The following is a 23486-nucleotide window of genomic DNA, read 5'->3' on the forward strand; positions in this document are numbered from 1 at the left end:
ATGGCAGTTCTAAGAGTTAATAAAATACCATTTTGATCGAGTTTTAAAAATCGTTACCTTAGTTTTCTGAATCTGGTAATGAGTGACAAGCATATTGTTTTTACTACACTTATATAGGTCTTTATGTTCTGGTTGATCCACACTTTAACTTAGGTAGATTCCTAACTGAACTGAACACTGATTGGTTAATGTTTCATTTAAAATAACAGAAATCAACCAACAAACAGAAAACTCCCAAGCAAACGACAAATACCTTAATCCTAAAAAGGAGACCTCTCCCTTTCTAGCATTATTTTTTCTTTACTGTTCATTTGTTCTTTAAAAGTATTTCAGCCAATATGGATTCTTGGTTGGCAGTCTGGCTCAGCTAAAGACTTTGTAGAGAGTAAAATAAATAGCATTTTCAAAGATAATATGGTTTTAGTATTTGGCTGTACAGAGCTACTTTCAGTTCCTTTTTTCTTTTTCTTTTGTGAAAATATATGATTAAAGGTGGGAAATTGCTACAAACCGGGGCAGAACAAGATGTTGTGGTGGTAATATCTGGTCCAGGACATGAAAACTTAAGTTCTTGATTAGGACCAAAAGCGTTTTTTAAACATATTAAAATGATCTTTTATAAATAGTTTTATGATTTCTTCTATATCATTGCTAGGTAATAGCTAAGAGAAAAGAGGATTCTGGAAAGATAAAACTTCTGCTTCATTGGATGCCTGAAGACATGTAAGTATTTGGAATACTATATATATAACTAATAAACTGATCAGTCTTATTTTTATTAAAATCTTATACTCAAAAATTACTTAAGCTATTGGGTTCAAAGTAAAAGACTTATAGAAATGAAACCACGAAACATTTTGAGGTCATCAGCCTTAAAAAGATAATCTGTAAAAGCCCTTAAGAGTACCTGGCTCAAGGTATAAGCTTTAAAACTAGCTTTTAAAATTGTTTTTAATGGAAGCTGTTAAAACAATTTTTAATCATTTTTAGGATATGATTATTTTTAGAATTTTTAATGACCCTCAAGTAGGATAGGGTGCAAGCAACCTTATTTGTGCCTTTGTTTGAATCATTTATTTTAAAAATTTCTAAACATTTTCCAGCACACAATTAATGATAGTTTATAGAAAAAAACAGTTGGTCAGTTTTCCAGGAGTGTTAAATTTTTCTTTTGAGTTTTAGCACCCTTTTATTAGAGCAGTTCTGGTCCAAATGCTCCTTAATTTAATTTCATGCTCAATTTTCCTTTTATTCTCAAAAATAATTTTTTTTGTTGTTGCAAAAGGTAATGAAGATGTATCATAAAAATCTTATCAGCATCAAGAATAGAATAAGTTCAAATGAATGGAATATCATTAAAAATTAATAATATGTGGTTAACACTTGTTATTAAATATTTTTCTGTAATATTGTTTCCCAAACTCCAGTCTAAAGAGATGTTAATGAATCTGATATGAATTAAGAGCTTTAAAAATAGATTTGGAAGATTACAATGCATGTTAGCATATTGAAGTAAAGAAATCTCTTTAGCTTTTTAAAAATCCTGTGATTGTCAAACTTCTATTAGTGTAGAACATATTTTCCACTTCCTTTTACCCCCGCCCCTTCCATGTTTGAGGGAAATGCTACTCTAAAATATTTTGAAATAGCACGTAATATTTATTTAATGAACTCCTTTTTACCGAATATTAAAGTTACCCATTTTTCTCTACTGTTAAAAAAAGAGACATTAAAATGTCTTTATTTACAAAGTATGCGAAATGTTATGGGTTTTGATACTCATCGCCTTCCCGAAAGTTTGTACCAATTTCTGATCTCATCTACTGCATTAGAGAGCTTATTTCCCTGGCTTATTATCAACACTGGCTATTGGCATTCTTACATTCTTCATTTCTTTGATTATGAGCAAGATAATTTAAAAACTGTATCTTTGGTGAATTAATGGTTTGTGACCTTTGTCTCCCTTGTTCCTTTTTACCTAATGAGTGTCCACTTGTTTCATATTGATTTGTAAGAGCCCTTTTTATATTAAGTTTATAAACAGTTCCTTTAAAAAATATCATATTCAAATATCTGTATCCTTAGTATTTTGGAAATCGATCAATCCAAATATCAAAATCATTTTATTTGAATTTTTCTATAGGATTAAATTTTTTTAAATTTAGGATTTTGGTTGTATGTGCCTTTTTTTTAAAGTGGAAATTAATCTGGTGGGGTTTTTATTTCAGAAAGAGACTAGGTGTCAGATTTTCATCAAGTTAAGCTCAGATATAGTTCCACTTAGCAAACTAAAAGGCAGACAGTGTGTTCTAATATTTGTTTCTAAGTCTGATGTGGCTTTGCCATCAAAAATTTATAATTCAGGGCTTCCCTGGTGGCGCGGTGGTTGAGAGTCTGCCTGCTGATGCAGGGGACACGGGTTCGTGCCCTAGTCCGGGAAGATCCCACATGCTGCGGAGCGGCTGGGCCCGTGAGCCATGGCCGCTGAGCCTGCGCGTCCGGAGCCTGTGCTCCGCAACGGGAGAGACCACAACAGTGAGAGGGCCGCATACCGCAAAAAAAAAAAAAAAAAAAATCATAATTCATTTCCAGATTTATGCCTAAAATTTCACCTTGCCATTTTTTAGCTGGGACTCTACATCCCACTACTTAGATCACTGAGTTTCCTTGGCATCTGAGAAGCTCGTTAACCTAGGTCCCCCAGTCAGACTAGCAGAAAAAGCTGGGTAATGTGAAGGGTAAATTTAAAATTAATGTTATTTTATATATGATTTGTTTTTTAATTCATAGTCTGCCTGACGTGTGGGTGAATGAAAGTGAACGACATCAGTTAAAAACTAAAGTAGTTCATTTATCAAAGCTACCCAAAGATACTGCCTTGCTTTTGGACCCAAACATATACAGGTAATTTAATTCTTGCTTTGATGTTTTATTTATTTGAATTGTAATCTTAAGTCTCCTTAAATTTTGGATATAAAGTTAGGACTTAATTTTTAAGTACTGAATTTCAGTATCAAGCATATCTTGCTTTCTGGAGTTTTGTATATAGAAATTACATCACAATGATTTATAAATTGTAGACTAGAAGGGTAATATTTTGGTAAAGTTTATATGCCAGGTTAATTCCAAATTTACCTTAAGTAGCTTAAATTGTGATATACATAGTATTTTGAAAATAAGTTCCTTCTGTTTAAGTAGGTAATTCTTTTTTATAATATCACATGTGTTGACCTGGGAATATATCGCATGTGCCCTAAATACCATTAATGGTTGAAGTTCTTAAACTTGTACTCTCGCCAAACTTTTCAAAAGAGCATTTTAAATATTACTGTGTTTTTATTTAAGAGGTAGCTTGGAGTGTTCACGTTTCTAACAATTTTCTGATCTGACCTTTGTTTTAGTGTGCTGTGCATATGAAGGTATAGGGGGGGAAGGAGAAGAGACCAACATTACTGGCTATGTGCTGAGTCACTGTGCTAGGTGCTTTACATATACTTCATCCTCACAGCAGTCCTGTGAAGTAGGTGTTCCTATGTCTGTTTTACAGATTGGAAATCTGAGGCAAGAGGTTAAATAGCTTAAATCTGAGGCAAGAGGTTACACAACTAGGATGTGACTGAACTCCATACTGCCTCTATCCACATGACATATACTAGGGTGATTAAAAAAGTGGTGAAAATGTTTAAAAGGCACTCTTAATGAGTGAACTTTATATATTTTAAAAAGGAATTATAGTTTAGTATAGCAATAGGTTGGGTAAGAGTAAGGTGACATAATAATTGGTAATCCCAAATGTGAATTTTAGCTATTGTAAAGGTACTATGTCTTATGCCAAATTTTGAAACAATTAAATACTTTGAAGGTTTTGTTCATTGCATGACTCAACTTTTTGGAATGTGAAGCATCTTCTGAGAATGAAATTCTCACATAATGGGCCTTGCGGTGTGTGGAAACATTGAGACTCTTCCAAACTTTTAAAGCATCTTTTGGTGAAGGTCCTAAATGTAATGAAAACTTGTTTTTTGTGGGTTGAGCTAGGTTAGCAAGAGATTAACTAGCAGAGAGAATAGTGAAATGACCTTAAAGGAAAAGATTGAGGGACATTCACTACCAAAAATATGAGAGTTATGATTTACCTTTCTCTTTATAAAGAAAAATAATTGAATATTCTTTATTTATTGGCACCTAATTTAGGGTTTATTTCTGCTTATTCTTTGAAGGGAGTGATTAAAATTTGCATTCTAAAAGAGTGGTATTTGGGGAGGGCCAAGACTGGTAGTAAACATGCCTTAAGCAGTGAGTTGACAAAGGGGCATGAATCTTAATTATAAGATTGAGACTAACTTCTGTGTTTCTGCCCTGCATTCTACTTCCCACTCTGAAAGGGTCTTCCTTTTTCACAGAATCAGCTTATTTTTGCTGTTCTTATGCTATATAGGAAACAATTAAGATATTTTGGTGAAAGTGACAAATAAATATCATTCAGGCTCAGAACTGATGTCCAGAAATACATAGGACTTGCATCACCTGTTTTCAGGGTATAATTCTGCAATTATTACTGATTACTGGAGTAATGAAGATGTTCTTAAGATATATTTGGTGCTTCTGTGGTGTTAATTTTCTTTAGCTGTAAACCACCCTCCACCCCATCTTAACATTTAATCTTGAGTCTAAACTTTCATGCTTCTACTATTCTGGAAATTAGAATCAAGTCTACTCTAAAGTGGTACAGAGTCCTAGAACCCACTACATTTGCCGTGGTGTAACATCTTAGCGATGCCTGGTTTTTGACTGGGAAAACCTGTGAAATTAAGAGGGGACAAAGCAATTATTCTAATTTGTTTCAGGAGAAATAACTTAACAGCTTATGCGCATCTCAAAATGAAAGCATGACAAACCTTCCAAAAATATATTAACTTCAAAATGAGAGTAAAAAGGACATATTTATTTGAGGTTTAAACATTAGTTTTAAAGTATGGTTAAAATGTATGTGTTAAACATGAGATTCTTTTTTAGAAACACATTATCAGGCTACATAAAAAGGATTTCTTAACAAGCTATATATATTATGTAACTAAATTTATATCCATCATGTGAATGCTTTGGAAATAAATTTTCATGGTGATCAGTGATCATCACATTGCCTATTTCTTATACATATTTGTGTTTTTGAAGCACTTAATGTGTTTTTCATTCAATTGAATAAAAGAATACTCCTTTTTCTCTTTTTCTAGAACAATGCCGCAGAAGAGGTTGAAGAGGTAAAAAATAAATAAATACATAAAAAGCAAACAAGCGGGGACACCTGCAGTCTTAGTCACTGACAATGGGTTTAGTAAAAGTTGCACATTAGAGTCAACCCCCTTCCTTTTTTTCCCTTAAATCCAGTATTTAGAATAATATTTATGCTTAGTGTAAACATTCTGTGAATGAAGTAGGCTCTTCTGTGGAATATATTAATATATTACTGTATATCCACACTTTCATGGAATGGCACTGTGGGAGACTGAGCAAACACTCTTCTGGCAACTTAGTAGAACAGCTTCTTAAAGGCTTTGCATGCTTGCTGCTTTAAGCTGCCCTTTTTTTTTTTTTTTTTTTTTTTTTAAAACCCTTTAGTGATTACAGTAGTTTATATTGAAAAGAAAACCAATTACAACATGTGCCCTTAAAAATACCAAAAGCACTGTAAGGATATTTGTCTTGACAGTGTCTATTGATTTGAAGTCATATAAGGAAATATTTAGACAATGAAAATTATCAAAAGATAATTTACCTTTCAATTATGATAAATAGATGTGATTGGTTGCCATTTGTGTTCTTTTGCAGAACTCTGATAAGAAAAGTGTTCAATTTGTATTTAAGCAAACAGTGAACGACATTTGCAATCAACTAAAAATTCGTCTATCGAATTAGGGCTGAAAATTTCTGTTAAAGAGTGTTGCAGTATGTCTGGTGGCTCCCCTTTCAGGACTAGGGTTTTCTCATGGAGTACAGTATGTTAATATTTACCTATATAACTAATCTGTTAACGGTTTTTGAAAAATCTTTATTTCAAATTATTTGAATAATCCTCATATTTTCATTTTAACCTATATAAGCCTCTAATTTTTTTTTTTTTCTGAGGAAAGCATTTGGTTATGAGTTGTTTTTTCGTAACATAAGAAAAATTGTATTTTTTTTTAAAGTATCTTCAAACTGAATCCTTTATGCACCAAAGTTGGTTTTGAAAAGGAAAATAAAATCACTTTCTTGCTTGGTAAGCAAGAAGCCATATGGATTTTTTTTTTAACTTACAGAAATGGAAATATGTGTAACTTGTTAGTATTGTATCAAACAAATGTTGCATAGAGATAATAGAACATTGCTTGTAAATAATTCAGCAGATTTGTAATATATTTTTATATTATGAAATGTACTGTAGATGTTTTTCTAGAGGCATGAAAAGTTAAATGTATATATTATGGGTAGAGATAATATTGAAGGATATTGTAATTCACTAGTGCTGCCAGAGGAATTGTTAATAAAGCACCTTCTTTAACAATAAATGTCTTTTGCAGACTTAAGGGACTATGTACTACTGTTAATATCTGTAAGAACAAAACACATTGAACATCCTTCCAGAAAGTCTTTGAGGGAGGACCTATACCCATAATAGAATTATGGCACTCATTTCTGACAGTGACCGTGAAATCAATTATTTCCTTACTGTTGGAAGGACATATTGTAAAGTATGTGGTTATATGCAGTCAAACTGCAGAAAATACTCCTGATTAAGGAGTTTTCACTTTACTACAGTGATATAAAAACCAGCAGTTTTTACACTAAAATTTTTTAAAGAAAGAATAGACAAAAATATAGAATTAATAAGCCTTTTGGTTCCAAAATGGGAAAGGTTCCATGATACATAAATCATTTCTCATTTACTTTAAAAAATTTTAAAAAAATAATAAAAATTATGGGAGACTTTATTCGTTAACAATGGGGTAAAGAGCTATATACGTGAAGTGAGTCATATAAAATTAAATGAAGTGCAAATAAAAGCACTGCTTCTATAAGACATTCTGGAATGGTTGTTTAATAAGGGTATTATTCATATGACTTGTAGCAAATGTGGTTTTATTTTTAAAAAGAAGAAAAGCAGTGTGTTTTCTTACTATTTTTTTGTTTTCTTTTGCTTAAGCACTTCATCAGTTGCTTTATTCTGTATCTACGAAGTAATCTGCAACCTCCTTTGTTCTTTTTAAATTTTGATTTGTTATAAAATTGCCAAATAGAAGTGTTTCAGATATATAGTTTGTACTTGTATTTTTATTTTATTGCCTCATGTTCTTGTAAGTCATTCTTAATTGACCGATGATTGTAGACCTTGCCTGAGTATTTTTTCTAATAAAACAAAGCAAATCACATTTAGTTTCAAAATTGTAACAATTCAATTAAATTTTAAAACATCTAAAATATACATCTGTATTCTTCAGGGGCACAGCGAGTAGATTAGTTTTCCCATTGTGTAGAAATACTGAGATGTCAAAACCAAATTTCGTGGTTATTGATTAGCCTCTGAGTACTCAGTCGCTCAAGATACTCTGCTGCTTATCTGACTTTGTTCTGATACTATTTACACACCAAAAAGAATATTGAATTAAAATGAAATAGTTTTATAACTTGTATGTATACATATATAAACACATGCAATTATGATTGGGAAACAAGTGTGGAAGTTTTTATTTTATAGCGTTCATTTAGTGATAGCTATCCATCTATATTATTCTTCCTACCAGTGTGGCCCCCCTGCCCCCCAATATATGACATATTTGTAATATGGCACCTGAAATAATTAGTCTCTCATTCAAAATCCATTGTCTTTTCAGAAGCAGGCAAAACTGCAGCTCACAGGCATACCCATTCATTTACTTGTGACTGCTTTCTCCCTGTTGTGGCAGAGCTGAGTAGTGACACTTTATTGCCTGCAAACTTAAAATACTTACTGTCTCACCTTTTAAGGAAAAATTTGCCAATCCCTGGTTATAGTTGATAAGTTGTTTTGAAAAATAAAGCTAGACCGCACAACTTATATTTTAATATGATAGTATTATCTTGGTAATAAGCACATTAAATTTCAGTGAGTTGTTTAATATACATCAGAGTAGATATTGCCATATTAGGTACATGCAACAAATGATGGTTTTTTGTTTTTTTTTTTAACTTTTACATTGGAGTTCTTGATAGTTACTAACATTTTGCCGTTTGTATTTTGTTTTACTAAATAGGACTAAATGAGATTTTGTAAATCAGATCATGTTTAAATCGTACGGCACATCTGCTCTATCTGAAAGAATCTTAGAAGTGGAAAATACTGTAAAATTTAAAGTTGTTTATTTTTCTAATAAACTTACTTTTTCATATATAAATCTTCCCTAAAGTAGACACACATTACCTCTGAATTTCAGATGAAAGGAAATTAAGATGGACAGTAATTGACTCTCAATGTGTATTGAGATTTGTTTTACTCTCATTTGAAAGCATTGATAATCACGTCAGTAAACCTTTGTGAAACTTTTTTCCCTTTCACACCTTAATAAAGTGTTTTAAATATGCAAGTATTCTTAAAAGGATAGAATTTGCCACAGTTATTTAAGACCTCTTTTATTGTTTGCTGTTTGAATTCTTTTCTTAATACTGTATGCTTAATAAAAGTGTTAGCTATTTGAATAAAATATAAAAATGGGAAAATACGGTTTAAGTCTTTAAAATAGTTGATGGGGGGGCTTTTTATATGGTTACAACTATTTTTTTCTTTTTAAGTCTTTAATACCTCTGCATAAGTTCTCTAAAAGACAAAGAGAAATTCTTAGTTTAGGTAGGTTCTCAATTTGAAAAACTGATACCTGTATAACAAGGCCTAGGGTTGCAGACCTACAAGGAGATGCTTATATATATAGTCTTTATTAAAAAGGGAGTTGAATCATATATGTCATTTGAATGTCTTGGGGTTTTGCTGTGTTCTTTTTTGAGAGAAGTGGCACTTTTTTGGGGTTCAATGAAAAATATTTTTCTATTCTAAAAATGTATACAGTGTTTCTTAAAAGGTAAGATTTTTAAAGAAAACGTCTTACATATTTTTCTTTTTTAATTATTAAAGAATCTGATCTAGTGGAGAATGTTTTGCAATTCCAGCACTATAGCTTTAATATAAATAAGGTTTGAGGATTTTTTTTGTTTTAAGGGTTAGAGTCTTTTGTCATTTCTAATGGTATGAGCTTCAGTAGCCTTAAGAATGTGACAAAATGATGTATTATTTTAAATTAAAATTAAAAAAAAATGTTTACATAGTCCAGTTGGTTCTCTGAATCAGATTTGCCTGGTATATAACACATGGTTCTATTACTCTGAAAATTAAAAAGGACTTGTAACCAGTTAGAGCAGGAATTGCAACCCATATATTTTTCTAGGTTTCTGCCATAGCTAGTCCCTAGCATGATGCATGGTACAAAATTAGTCTCTGAAGTATTTGTTGAATGAGTATTGTAGGTGAATACTTGCTAAAGAAAGGTATTTTGGAGAGTACTGGTTGAAGCAATCTGGCTTAAACCACCCTCTGTGATAATATTTAACTTTATATATGAACCTATAAAGGGAACTATATTTCAGTTTGTCTGAACATTCTCAATGGAAAGAATTATTGATGTTATATTTTTACATACTCAGTTGTAATGTAAGTATTTTTAGTTTGTTTAATTTTGTTAAAAATGTCCTCAATCATGTTTTTGTGGAGGCCCCTCCTCCCTTTTTAATTGAAGTATAGTTGATTTACAATGTTGTGTTAGTTTCTGGTGTACAGCAAAGTGATTCATATACACACACACATATTTGTAGAGTGCATTTTTAAAATAATTAAGACCTCAGTTATATTTATGATATGAATAACATGTTTTGAACTAATAACACTATTTTAAAGGAGTTACCCAGTATTCGATTACTTTATCTTATTGTTTTCATCTCACAGCATTGTCACCCAAAGGACCTTTTTCCCTCTTCAGTATTTATACGATTCTGCTAACGGAAAAGTTAAATTTTATAAATCTTACGAATTTATTATGAAATTGCCAAGGATTTATATGTTCTTGTTAAAGAAAACCATTTCAGAAATTCGTTTATATTTGGATGACTAATAAGTCTCATATAAGATTATTACATGTTTGAGGGATTTTTCCTTTTAGAAAAGTAAAGTTTTTTGGGGTGAGTGTGTAGCTAGGGAAGAATAATAGATTGTAAAAGGTGAGCATTGTGAGCATTTACTCTTGATAGCTGGGCCCAGTTCAAATAGTTTAGCATAAACATCATTGAGCGTTGCATAAGAGTAGGTCAGAAGATTCCCAGCCTATGTCTTCTTTTTTAAAACTTGAGGTAACGTTGGTGTTTATAACATTATATGTTGACTTCTGTATACACTACAGTGTTTTCACCATCAAAAGTTTAGTTTCCATCTGTCCATCACCATACCAGTTGACTCTCTTTGCCCATTTTATTCTCCCACACATTCCCCCTTCCCTTCTGGTAACCACTGCTGTCTCTCTGTATCTGTGTGTTTGTTTGGTTTTTTTCATTTATTTTTATATTCCACATACGAGTGAAATCATACAGTATTTGTTTTTCTCCATCTGACTTGTCTTCACATAATACCCTTAAGCTCCTTACAGATTGTTGCAGATGGCAAGATTTCATCTTTTTTTTTTTTAATGACTGAGGAGTATTCCATTTCGTTTGTGTGTGTGTATGTGTGCATATATATACACACATGCACACACACCACATCATCTTTATCCATTCATCTGTCAGTGGGCACTTAGGTTGGTTCCATATCTAGGATATTGTAAATGATGCTGCTATGAATATAGGGGTGCATATGATTTTCTGAATGAGTGTTTTCATATTCTTTGGATAAATACCAACAAGTGGAATAGCTGGATTATATGGTAATTTATTTTATTTTTTTTGCGGTACGCGGGCCTCTCCCTGCTGTGACCTCTCCCGTTGCGGAGCACAGGCTCTGGACGCGCAGGCTCAGCAGCCATGGCTCACGGGCCCAGCCGCTCTGCGGCATGTGGGATCTTCCAGGACCGGGGCACGAACCCGTGTCCCCTGCATTGGCAGGCGGACTCTCAACCACTGCGCCACCAGGGGAGCCCGGTAATTTTTAATTTTTTGAGGAAGCTGCATACTGTTTTCCATAGTGGCTGCACCATTTTGCATTCCCACCAACAGTGTCCAAGGGTTCCCTTTTCTCCATATGCTCTCCAACACTTGTTATTTCTTGTCTTTCTGATAACAGCCATTCTAACCAGAGTGGTGGAATACCTCATTGTGGTTTTGATTTGCCTTTCCTTAATAATTAATGATGCTGAGCATCTTTTCATGTACCTGCTGGCATCTGTATGTATTTTTAGGAAAATGTATATTCAGCTGTTCTGCCCGTTTTTAAATCATGTTTGCTTTTTGTTGTATGTGTTCCTTATATGTTTTAGATATTAATCTCCTATTGGATATATGATTTGCAATTTTTTTTCTGCTATTGGTAGGTTGTCTTTTCATTTTGTTGATGGTTTCCTTTGCTATGGAGAAGCCCTTTAGTTTGATGTAGTCCCATTTGTTTATTTTTGCGTTTGTTCCCTTGCCTAAGGAGCCAGATCCAAAAAAAATATTGCTAAGACCTTCATCAAAGAGTGTACTGTCTGTTTTCTTCTATTGCTAAGACCTTTGTCAAAGTGTACTGTCTGTGTTTTCTTCTATGAGTTTTTTATGGTTTTAGGTCTTATATTTAAGTCTAATTCATTTTGTGTATGGTGTAAGATAGTGGTCTAGTTTCATTCTTTTGTTTGTGGCTGTCCAGTTTTCCCAGCGCCATTTATTGAAGAGACTCATTTCTCTGTTGAATGTACTTCGCTCCTTTTTCATACGTGAATTGTTCACGTACGTGTGGATTTATTTCTGGGCTCTGAATTCTGTTTCATTGGTCTGTGTGTCTTATTTTTCTGTCAATACCATGTTCTTTTGATTACCATAGCTTTGCAGTATAACTTGAAATCAGGGAGTGTGATACCTCCAGCTTCTGATTTGTATTTTATTTCAGAGTTGCTTTGGTTATTTGGGGTTTTGTGGTTCTGTATAAGCTTCAGGAGTTTTTGTTTCATTTCTATGAAAACTCTTATGATTTTGATAGGGATTGTGTTGAATCTGTAGGTTGCTTTAGGTAATGTGGACATTTTATCAATGTTAATTCCAGTTCATGAGCACAGAATGTCTTTCCATTTCTTTGTGTGTTCTTCAGTTTCATTCAACAATGTCTTAAGAGTTTACAGTACACAGATCTTTCACCTCCTTGGTTCAATACATTCCTAGGTATTTTATTCTTTTTGTTGTAATTGTAAATGGAATTGTTTTCTTAATTTCTCTCTCTGCTAGTTTGTTGTTAGCATATGGAAACACAGCAGTTTTTTGTATATTGATTTTGCATGCTGCAACCTTAGTGTATTTAAAAAATTTTTTTTAAATTTATTTTTGGCTGTGCTGTGTCTTCGTTGTTGCACGTGGACTTTCTCTAGTTGTGGTGAGTGGGGTCTACCCTTCGTTGTGGTTCGTGGGCTTCTCATTGTGGTGGCTTCTCTTGTTGCGGAGCACGGGCTCCAGGCGCACATGCTCAGTAGTTGTGGCGCACAGGCCTACTTGCTCCGTGGCATGTGGGATCTTCCTGGACCAGGGCTTGAACCCATGTCCCCTGCACTGGCAGGCGGATTCCCAACCACTGTGCCACCAGGGAAGTCCCTGTATTTATTATTTTTAATAGTTTTTTGGTGGGGTCTTTAGAGTTTTCTATGTATACATCATGTCATCTACAAAGTGGCAGTTCTACTTCTTCCTTTCCAATTTGGATGCCTTTTTTTTTCTTTTTCTTCCCTAATCGCTCTAGCTAGGACTTCCAGTACTATGTTGAGTAAGAGTGGCTAGAGTAAGCATCCTTGTCTTGTTCCTGATCTTAGAGGGATGGCTTTCAGTGTTTCACTGTTGAGTATAATGTTAGTCATGGGTTTGTCATAAATGGCCCTTGTTATGATGAGGTATGTTCCTGCTATACCCATTTTATTGACAGTTTTTATTACACATCAGTATTGAATCTTGTCAAATATCAATATTTTTCTACATCTGTTGAGATGATCATATGATTTTTATCTTTCACTTGGTTGCTGTGATGTATCATATTGATTTGCAGATGTGGAACCATCCTGCATCCCTGGAATAAATCCTACTTGATCATGGTGTTTGATCATTTTAATTATTGTATTTGTTTTGCTAATATTTGTTGAGTACTTTTGCATCTGTGTTCATCAGGATATTGCCTATAATTTTCTTCTTTTGTATTGTCCTTGTGTTGGCTTTGTAAAATGAGTTTAGAAGCATTCCCTCCTCTTCAGTTTTTTGGAAGAGTTTGAGAAGGATAGGTATTAGCTGTTCTTTGAATGTTCGGTAGAATTCACCTGTGAAGCCATCTGGTCCTAGACTTTTGTTTTTTGGGAGGTATTTGATTACTATTTCAATCTCTCTCGTAGTGATTGGTCTATTCAGGTTTTCTGTTTCTTCATGATTCAGTCTTAGAAGGTTATATGATTCTAAGTATTTATGTATTTCTTCTAGACTGCCCAATTTGTTGGCATATAATTTTCGTAGTATTATAATCTGTTGTATTTCTGTGGTATCCATTGTAATTTCTCCTTTTTGTCTCGGATTTTATTTATCAGAGACTTCTTAGCCAGTCTAGCTAAAGGTTTGTCAATTTTGTTCCTTTAAAAAAAAAAAAGCTCTTAGTTTTATTGATATTTCCTATTTTTTAGTCTCTTTCATTTATTTCTGCTCTGATCTTTATTATTTCCTTCCTTCTGCTGACTTTGGATTTTGCTCTTTTTCTAGTTTTTTTAGGTGTAAGGTTTGAATATTTATTTGAGATTTTTCTTGTTTCTTGAGGTAGGCCTGTGTTGCTGTGAACTTCCCTCTTAATACTACTTTTGCTGCATCCCATAGATTTGGTATGTTGTATTTGCATTTTCATTCGTCTTCAGGTATAAAAAGATTTCTTTGTTGACCCAATAATTGTTCAGTAGCATGTTGTCAAGTCTCCACATATTTGTGAATTTTCCAGCTTTCTTCGTGTTTTTCATTTCTAGTTTCCTACCATTGTGGTTGGAAAAGATGCTTGATCTGAGTTGAGTTTTATTTAAGTTATTGAGACTTGTTTTGTGTTCCAAAATTTGGTCTATGCTTGAGAATGTTCCACATGCTCTTGAGAAGAATTTGTATCCTGCTGCCTTTGGATGGAGTGTTCTTTATTAAGTCCATCTGATGTAATGTTTCACTTAAGGCCGCTGTTCCCTTGTTGACATTGTGTCTGGATGGTCTGTCCATTGATGTAAGTGGGGTGTTAAAGTCCCTTACTATTATTGTGTTGCTGTCAGTTTCTCCCTTTAGGTATGTTAATAATTGCCTTATGTAATTAGGTGCTCCTATGTTATGTGCATATATATTATTAACTTCTATACCTTCTTGATGAATTTTCCCCTTTATCATTATAGAGTGTCCGTTTTTGTCTCTCATTACCTTTTTCTGTTTTGGCATTAAGTCTATTTTGTCTGATATGAGTATGGCTACACCTACTTTTTCTTTTGTCTGCTGTTTGCTTGGAGTGTCATTTTTCATTCTTTCACTTTGAGCCTATGTTTGTCTTTAGAGCTTAGTCTCCTGGAGGCAACATATAGTTGGGTCTTGTTTTTCTAATTTGTCCAACCACCCTGTGTCTTTCTTTGTTTTTTGTTTGTTTGTTTGGCCCAGCCGTGTAGCTTGTGGGATCTTAGTTCCCCAACCAGGGATTGAACCTGGGCCATGGCAGTGGAAGTGCCGAGTCCTAACCACTGGACTGCCAGGGAATTCCCACACCCTGTGTCTTTTTGATTGATGAATTCAATCCATTTATATTTAGGGTGATAGTTGATAAATAAGGACGTAGTACTGCCATTTTATCTTTTATTTTCTAGTTGCTCTGTATCTCCATTGTTTATTTTGTGTCTATTTCTGTCTGCCGTTTTAGCTTGGTGGTTTTCTATGATGTTTTTCTTAGTTTCCTCTTTCGTTATTTTTCGTGTCTCTGATCTAGAGTTATATGGTATGGTTACCATGAGGTTTGTATACATTTCTCATAAAGTGGTTCTTTTCCTGCTGATCGCCTCTCCATTTGCCTATATGACTTCTTTCCTTTTCCTTTTCAGCAATGTTTTTGTGGTCCCAAATTATCCCTTTTTATGTTGTAAGCTGGTTACCAAATTGAAGTCGCTTTAGTTATTTTTACTGCTTTTTCCCCTTTAACCTTTATGTTGTAATTAAGTGTTTAACAACCTATTCTAATACAGAGTTACAGTTTTCTAATTCTGTCTATCACCTTACTCAAAAGTTTTGTGTACTTTTGCCTTTTCATTTCAGAAGGAAGTTGTCCTTTCACGATTTCTGGTAAGGCAGGCCTAGTGGTCATGAACTCCCTCAGCTTTCGTTTGTCTGGAAAAGCCTTTATTTCTCCTTCGTATCTAAGGATAACTTTGCTGGGTATTCTTGGCTCACAGTTTTTATCTTTCAATATTTTGAGTATGTCATTCCGCTCACTCCTGTCCTGTGGTGTTTCTACTGAGAAATCTGGTAGTCTAATGGGGGTTCCTTTGTAGGTTGCTCTTTCTTTTTCCCCTTGGCTGTCTTTAAAATTCTTGCTTTGCCACTGACTTTTGACAGTTTAATATGATGTATCTGAGAGAAGGTCTTTTTGTATTGAGGTAATTAGGTGTTCTCTTAGCTTCATGGACTTATACATCCAGTTCATTCACCAGGTTTGGGAAGTTCTCGGCTATTATTTCTTTAAATAAACTCTCTTTTCCCTTCTCCCTCTCTTCTGGGATACCCATTATCCTTATGTTGCTCTTCCTAGTAGAGCCTGATAGTTCTTGTAGAATTTCTTCTTCTTTTTTTAGATCTTATTCTTTCCTTTTCTACCTGTGTCATTTCTGGATTTCTGTCTTCAAGCTCACTTGAAGAGATTTCTCTCTTCCATACCACCTGCTTTATTTCCAATGCTTTCTGCAGTTCCAGAAGTTAGTTTCTTTTTTTTTACAGTTTCAGTTTGTTTGATAAAGTATTCTTTCTGTTCATTAATTTTATTCCTGAACTCTTTGAAATGCCTTTCTGAATTTTCTTCACGACAGCCAGTCTGAATTCTCTGTCAGTTAGATTGCAATATTCTGTGATTTTAAGTTTGGTATTTGGAAAATTGTCATTTTCTTTTTGTGATACCATGGTGTTTCATGGTGCTTGATGAATTTTTCCTCTGCTGGTGCATTTGAAGTAGTGAATACTTTTCTTTTAAAGCTTTTTTTTACTTGATTCTAATCAACAGGTTAGTAGTTGGAGGCCTTTTCTTTTGTTTTCCAATAGGTGGTGCTGTAGCACAAGTTTTTGGTTTCTCTTACCCGAGCTGCCTCTGGTTATGTTTGAGAATCAACGCTTTCCACCCTCCACTACCTCTGCTGGGGGTGTCACCTGGTGCCCTCCTTGTTGCTGCTTGTGCCTCCTGAGTCACTGGTGCCTTTGCTGCTGCCGCTGCCACTGCTGTTGGTGGTGTTGCTCCCTGAGGCACTGGGAGGGCAGGCACCTCTGACACGCCCAGGGTTGCCTGGGTCGTGGGCTGTGCCACCACAGGGGGAGGTGGGGGAAAGCCAGGATCCTGGGTGCCTCTGCTTCATCTGGGGTTATTGGGTGACACTGCTGTGAGCGATGAGGGGATGGGGGCAGACTCACGGGTGCACCTGTAGCCGGAGGTTTGGGGACGCAGGCCCCTGTGCCACTGCTGCCAGTTTCACCCTGACCGCAGGCACTGCTGTAGGTAGGACGCTGGAGTCTCATGCACTGCCTCCCCTACTGCTACTGTGTTCTCCTGGGCTCAGCTGCTGCACCCAGGGGTGCTAAAATCATAGGCACCTCCTCTGGGGGGTGTAGTCCACTCACCTTTAGATGTACAGATGTATGGAATTCTCTGGTGTTCTGGTTTAATGAGCAGAGGAACCTCTGTTGCTATGGATGTTTTACTGGATGTAGATTGAAAGGGAGTGTCTCATGCCGCCATGATGTTGACGTCACTCCCAGCTTATGTCTTCTTGAATTTCATAAATTAAGAGGACTTAATTGGTTATCTTTGTGTATTTTTAGTACTGGTATAATACCTTTAAGAGATTGCAGTAAGTGTCATAAATGTCATTCTTTGTAGAAGTTGAGGGCTTATTTAAGTTTCGTTGTATTTCTTCCTTTTCTCTATATGTTCTCCCCTAAATCACCCAAAATACCTAATTTCCTTTTCAAAGGTAACTCAGAATTGTCAGCAGTTCATTCAAAATTTATCTTAAACATCAATAGTTTTTAAAAATACTTAGTTTCTTTGTTATTAAAGTTAAGAAATGATGGAATTCCCGGGCGGTCCAGTGGTTAGGACTTGGCACTTTCACTGCTGTGGCCCAGGTTCAGTCCCTGGTTGGGGAATGAAGATCCTGCAAGCCACACAGTGCAGCCAAAAAAAAAAAAAAGAAACAATACAGAAAATAGGGATAATAGGGTTACTTTCAACTGACCATACTTTCCTAGTCTCCAGATTAATATTTTGTTGAATTCTTACAAAATGTTTATTTTGTGCTATTTAAATTGCTATTATATGCCCAGTTCTACTGTTTGGCTTTTACTCAAGACATTCATATAGCTATTTCTTATTCTTTTTTATGGCCAGGGGTGATGTACTGTAAATCGTTTAACCAGCCCTGCTTGTTAACACTGAGATGGTTTACAGGTTTGTGTCATGTAACTGATACAGTAGCATCCTTGAAAATATACTTGTAGAGAGATTTCAACACTGCAGTTTCCTGTGAGGGACTACTAGCTGACTTAAAGAGTTTGTGAGCTGTGTCTATTACAAGTTTTGGTATTGCCAAAATATTTTCCTAAACACGTGGTGCCAACATAAAACTCCCATCAACTGGTTGTGAATGCTCTTTTCCCCTGTACTGCACCAATACTTAAGTACTATCAATCTTTAAAATTTTAGTCAATCTAAAGTGGAAAAGTGGGTTAAGAGTATGAATTGCCTGGATTTAATGCTCAGTTCAGCTGAAAATTGACTTGGTGGTTTGGGGGAAGTTAAACTCTCTGTACCTGCTTTTTCATTTATAAAATGGCATGCTGTTAATCACTTTCCTGATAGGATTTGTTGTGAGGTGAAAATGAGATGACGTGTAGTCGTTGTTTTGCATGTGTGTGGTTTGAAGAGTGCAATCTTCCCCCCACCCCCTGCCTCTTCCTGGCTTGCGGGATCTTAGTTCCCTGACCAGGGATCGAACCCGGGACCACGGCAGTGAAGGCACCGAATCCTAACCACTGGGCCACCAGGGAAGTCCTTGAAGAGTACAATCTTAATCTTTCTGTCTTCTTATGATCCCTTCAGACCCACTGTGGATGTGGTCTTGTCATTGGAAGAAATCTCATGCGGGTTCCGTTCGTTTTTCTGATTATGCTTGGGTAATAAAATCTCCCCAATCTCATGTAGTCATAAAAATAATCTCATTTTAACATTTTATTAATTTCATTAAGTATTTATCTCTTAATCAATTTAAATTGTACTATTAGATGAATTTTGACAGATGCTCACAACCATGAAATCGCCAACACAATCAAGATACAGAACACGCCCACCACCTCCCATAAGTTTCCTCCTGCGGGGTTGCAGTTCATCCTTTCCTCCAGCCCCAGACACTGGCAACCGCTGTTCTGTATTCTCTCTTAATGTATTGATAAGATTGGTTTGCATTTTCTAAGATTTTATATAAATGGAATCATACATACATGTAATCCTTTGTGTCTCATTTCTTTCAGAATAATGATTTTGAAATGGATCAATATATACTGTAAATAGTTACATTTTCTGCTTCTATAGTGATATTAAACACTTTTCTGTATTTTTTGTCTGTATTCTAAGTAGGCATTGGGAACACTAAAAATTATCTAAATTCTGACTTCAGTTATTAAAGATTTACTAAGACTTCTGGTTCTGGGATATGATTGGGCAGCATTAAATACATTATTTAAGGCAGTTTTTTTTTAAAACAAACTGTTCAATCATAATTTCATAATTTATATCTGTTTTTAAGGTAGTTGTGTGGCTTAAGATGGACATTTTTAGGTATTCATACTGGAGATGTGAGAACAAATATTTCTAGCAAATAAATATAGCTGTCGTACTTAGAATGTCATGAAGTTAGCTGTTAGCCTACAACATTAATAAAATAGTAATAGAAAGCAAAATCTTAAGAGCATCTGCAAAGTGCAAGGCACTGCAAACATTCTTGGTCTCATGGGACTGAAAAGGGTGTGGATGGGAGATGGGAGGAGTTGGAGCTGAGCCCTGAAGGAGTTGAGTGAGGAGTCATGCAGGTATCTGAGCGAAGAGCGTTTCTGGCAGAGAACAGCAAGTATAAAACGCCTTGAGGCAAGAGCAGTTATTCAAATAGGTTATCAGGCTCTTAACATTATCCCAGCATGATCCCAGGTATTGGTGATGCTGCATTGAACAAAACATTACAAGAATAATTCCAGCTTCTTGGAGCCGACGTTTTATCAAGCTTGGTGTGTTGTTGGGCGGGCGTTGACGCGAAAGGACTTTGAGGTGGCGGGAAGGTCCGATGACTCTTTGAAGAAGTGACTGTAAAGAGCAAGGGCAGAGGCAGGAACCAGAACGGATGTGGTAAAAAGCTGGAATTTGGGTGTTCACTTGCAGGTAGATTTGCTGGGAGTTTGGATGGGGTATGAGAGTCAAGAATGACTTCAGCTTTTGGGGTGTGAACGAGTGGACTGGAGCTGCCCTCCCAGTAGTGATGGGAAAGACTGCGGTGTGGAGAAGGTTTGGCGGGGGGTGAATTAAGCTTCGAGTGGTTTATGTTTAGGATGCTTATTAGACATCCATGCAGGGGTGTCATGAGTCAGAAAGGAATATATAGTGCAAATGATTTAAAGTTGAAGACCGTGAATGCAATTTACATACTTTCTTTGAAATCTAGGCTAAGTTAAATATTTATAAAGACGAGTTTATCATTTCACCTCCAGTGGAGAGTTCATAGACTTCCTTTGGAGTCTGGGCTTGAGCAAAAGCAGGACGCTGGGCCGTTTTTGAACAAGCTAAGCAGCAGGAATTCAAGCAAAGACCTAGAAGAAACAGATAGTTTTTGATTGGTTTATCAACTGCCAAGTGGTGGTAAAGAATGGTCAGTGGTTTGAAAGTTGCTTGTGATAAAAAAAAAGTTAGGAACAGAAAGACAACTGCTTATCCCTTATATCCTGTATACCAAATACTGATTTAAGTGAATCATCTTAAATCCTTTCTACAATAATGTGGGATAAGAGGGCATTAACATTATCACGTGGAATAATAGGAATAGTGAACATTTCTCAGACAACAAGGGCCAGACTCTGTTCTGAGTGTCTTAGGCATACTAATTCATTTAATCCTCAAGATATCTCTGTGAAGCTGGGATCATTCCATTTTTATGGTGGAGAAAACAGGTGCAGAGATTAGGTGATGGTTAAGTGATGTTTCCAAGATCACACAGTAAGTATTTGGGAAATCCCTTGGAGAATTTGTGAATAATATCCCGGAGGAAGTGACTTTCAAACTTGACATAGAAGGACGTGGTGAAATTCGCCGGAGGAAATAGCATGTGCAAACAAGACAGAAAATTTAGTACAAATGTGAAAATGTTCAGTGCCCAGCACGTATTTAGTACTTTGAATAAAAATGAATCAGCTGTTCCGTTCATACTTTCCAGACTTGGGAGGAGGAAGGTTATAGTGCGTTAACATAATTTCTGTGCAGTGTGAAGGGCCACGTTGGAGGTTTGCCTGGACGATCGTGGCAGCGCTGAGAGCATCTGGCCAGCCTGGAGCACTGGGGCAGGTTCCCTCGGAAGAGAACTCAGAGTTACCTTTTAAAGATTACCTGGGACTCAGTGCTGGAGAATGGAGGACAGGATGGAGTAGTTTAGGACAGCGGGCGCTCCGTGTGCCGGATGCTGGAACGGCCTGTGTGAGGCGATGCTGGAGGTCTGGAGTGGTGGAGGTGATCCTGCAGAGGTAAGGAGGGACCTCTGTTCACGGCCTTATTTCCATGCATCACAGTTTGGGTTTCATGTGGAAGATTCATGGGAAACTAAGGTTTCAGGAAGGGAACAAATGGTCAGATTTGTTTTGGCCACTGTGCCCAGTAGTACATGAGAACCTGGGCCTGGTAGAGGGATGACGGGGAGACTACTCAAAGTCTGTTCTGCCTCGCTCTCCAGAAAGGGGAAAATAAGAAAATCATAATTTTCAAAAGTGTGTAAGTTTTACTGAAAAGTAGGTCCCCAAGAATTGAAAATAATAGAATTCGTTACTGGGGAAATTAATATATTTTCTTTTCTTACAGTTCTTAACCAAATGTATTATCTATTAAATTCAGACTTGCTTCGGTGAAGTTGAGGGCTAGACTAAGTGACATTTTTAGCTCTGCGTTGTGTGTTGCTCTAATTGTATCATCATGTTTTCTTTTAAAGTGGGGTGTGAAGTACAGATTTTATCTTTGTGAGAGGTAAAACATCAAAAATGTCCTTAAAGCACTTAAAGACGGTCTTGCCTTTGTGGTATATCATATTCAAACTGGCAGACAAGTCCTGCCTAGATGTATTTCCAAATGGGGGAAAACATAGCCTCATTAACATGGAACTGAGCCAAGAATTATTTGTTTTTTGCTTCTAGCATTTTGATTTAATTTGTGACATTGTGCACATCACTGAGGAACTTAGCAACATAGGGAATATTCCCTGAAATAGAGAATGATATTTAGTACAGAGAGATTTGTTGATGTTTGTAGTTTATAAGGAAATTAGAACATGAGGCAGGTATTCAAAGCAGATTCGGTAAACATCAAATAATTGAAATTTAATCCTTGCCAGGAAAAAAAAAAAAAGCAAAGTACAGAAATGAATCATAGTGACCCATAAATATGTGTGTGATAGGCATTTCCTGTGGTTGGGAACATGGACCAGCGGGTCTGCCTTGGATGCCGTATTATGAAGATTGGCAGTTGAGGTACTACTAGAAGATAATTCTGAGGATCGTTTCATCCATTCCTTGGAGAAAATATAAAACTGTTGGTTTGGTCTCTACCTTTTTGTTTCTCTTCTTGTTTCAAAAGGTTTCATACTATTATGAAGTATGAAGCAAGATAATATTTTTTAAAACTAATACATTTAATACATAGGAAAAATTTCAATGTAAAGTACAGCTGGGATGATGTCCACAAAATGCATGCTCTGAAATTTTATACATTTGCTAGAGGTTGATCATCAACTTGCTACCTCTAAGCTTATTGTGAAGCTAATGTAAAGAGGAAGTTGAGCCAGGTTCATACTGCTTACAACTCAGTCATTAAGCACTTAGAATTAGCGGGACAGAGGGCTAGGTGAATTTGCATATCCTTCACGTTTGATCCTTACACTTAACATATGAAATGTGGATTTCATTATTTTTGTTTTACAGATGAGTTACTCAGGCAACTTACCCAAGACTATACAGTCAGCAAGTTGCCTAGCCTGGAGTTTGAACCACTTTTGCCTGATTCTAAACCTAGAGGTCTCTTACCACGATGCCTTTTGGATAAGTGGTTTATTATTTGAATGTATTTTGCAGGCCTGTGTTAAAAGCATAAGCATCTCTGAAAGAAAGCATCTTAGTTACTGTCGAGGAATCTTAACCAAGTGTTGCTCATCTTTCTCCTTGTCTCCTTCCAAGCGATTTTCACTTATTAATGCAACTCTGCCTAAGGATTGAAATTGGTTTTAATTTATGACAAACAGCAAGGTAAGTGTTGTACAAAACCATTGGAAGTATTTTATCTTCATTTATTCCTTCCTTAATGCTCTTTATTTTTTCAGATCTGAGTTTCTGACATATATCATTTCCTTCTCTCTGAAGAACTTCTCTTAATATTTTTTGCAAGGCAGGTCTACTGGCAAGAAATTCCCCCAATTTCTGTTTGTCTGAGAAAGTATTTCTCCTTCACTTTTGAAGGATAATTTCACATGATACAGAATTCTTGGTTGCTGGGTGTTTTGCTCTCAACACTTTTTTTTTAGTTAATTTTTTTTTATTGGAGTATAGTTGATTGACAATGTTGTGTTAGTTTCTGCTGTACAGCAAAGGGAATCAGCCATACATATACATATATCCACTCTCTTCTAGACTTCATTCTCATATAGGTCATTACAGAGCACCGAATAGAGTTCCCTGTGCTCTACAGTAGGTTCTTATTAGTTATCTTTTAAATACGGTAGTTT

General features: G+C 35.6%; 1 protein-coding gene and 1 pseudogene across 3 annotated transcripts in view; one reads left to right on the forward strand and one right to left on the reverse strand.

Moving 5' to 3' along the window:
* The window catches only part of AEBP2 (AE binding protein 2), a 72387-nt gene extending 49006 nt beyond the window's left edge, over positions 1 to 23381 (forward strand). The window contains exons 6-10 of one of the 3 annotated variants that reach the window (XR_003791096.1): positions 656 to 723; positions 2791 to 2904; positions 5235 to 5261; positions 20990 to 21246; positions 22690 to 23381. Coding sequence is in view for 2 of the 3 variants with exons in the window: in XM_029205287.1 (XP_029061120.1) it covers positions 656 to 723; positions 2791 to 2904; positions 5235 to 5261; positions 20990 to 21038 (258 nt within the window). In the remaining variant the exon portion in view is untranslated. Of the gene's footprint in view, positions 1 to 655; positions 724 to 2790; positions 2905 to 5234; positions 5262 to 5829; positions 8412 to 20989; positions 21455 to 22689 lie in introns of those variants that run through there. The other 2 variants (XM_029205287.1, XM_029205288.1) reach the window with 2 other exon arrangements.
* Positions 21155 to 23486, reverse strand: part of LOC114885459 — a 36581-nt pseudogene continuing 34249 nt past the window's right edge.

The sequence above is a fragment of the Monodon monoceros genome, unplaced genomic scaffold (assembly GCF_005190385.1).
Source record: "Monodon monoceros isolate NGI ecotype Baffin Bay Population unplaced genomic scaffold, NGI_Narwhal_1 Super_Scaffold_6, whole genome shotgun sequence".
Taxonomy (NCBI): domain Eukaryota; kingdom Metazoa; phylum Chordata; class Mammalia; order Artiodactyla; family Monodontidae; genus Monodon; species Monodon monoceros.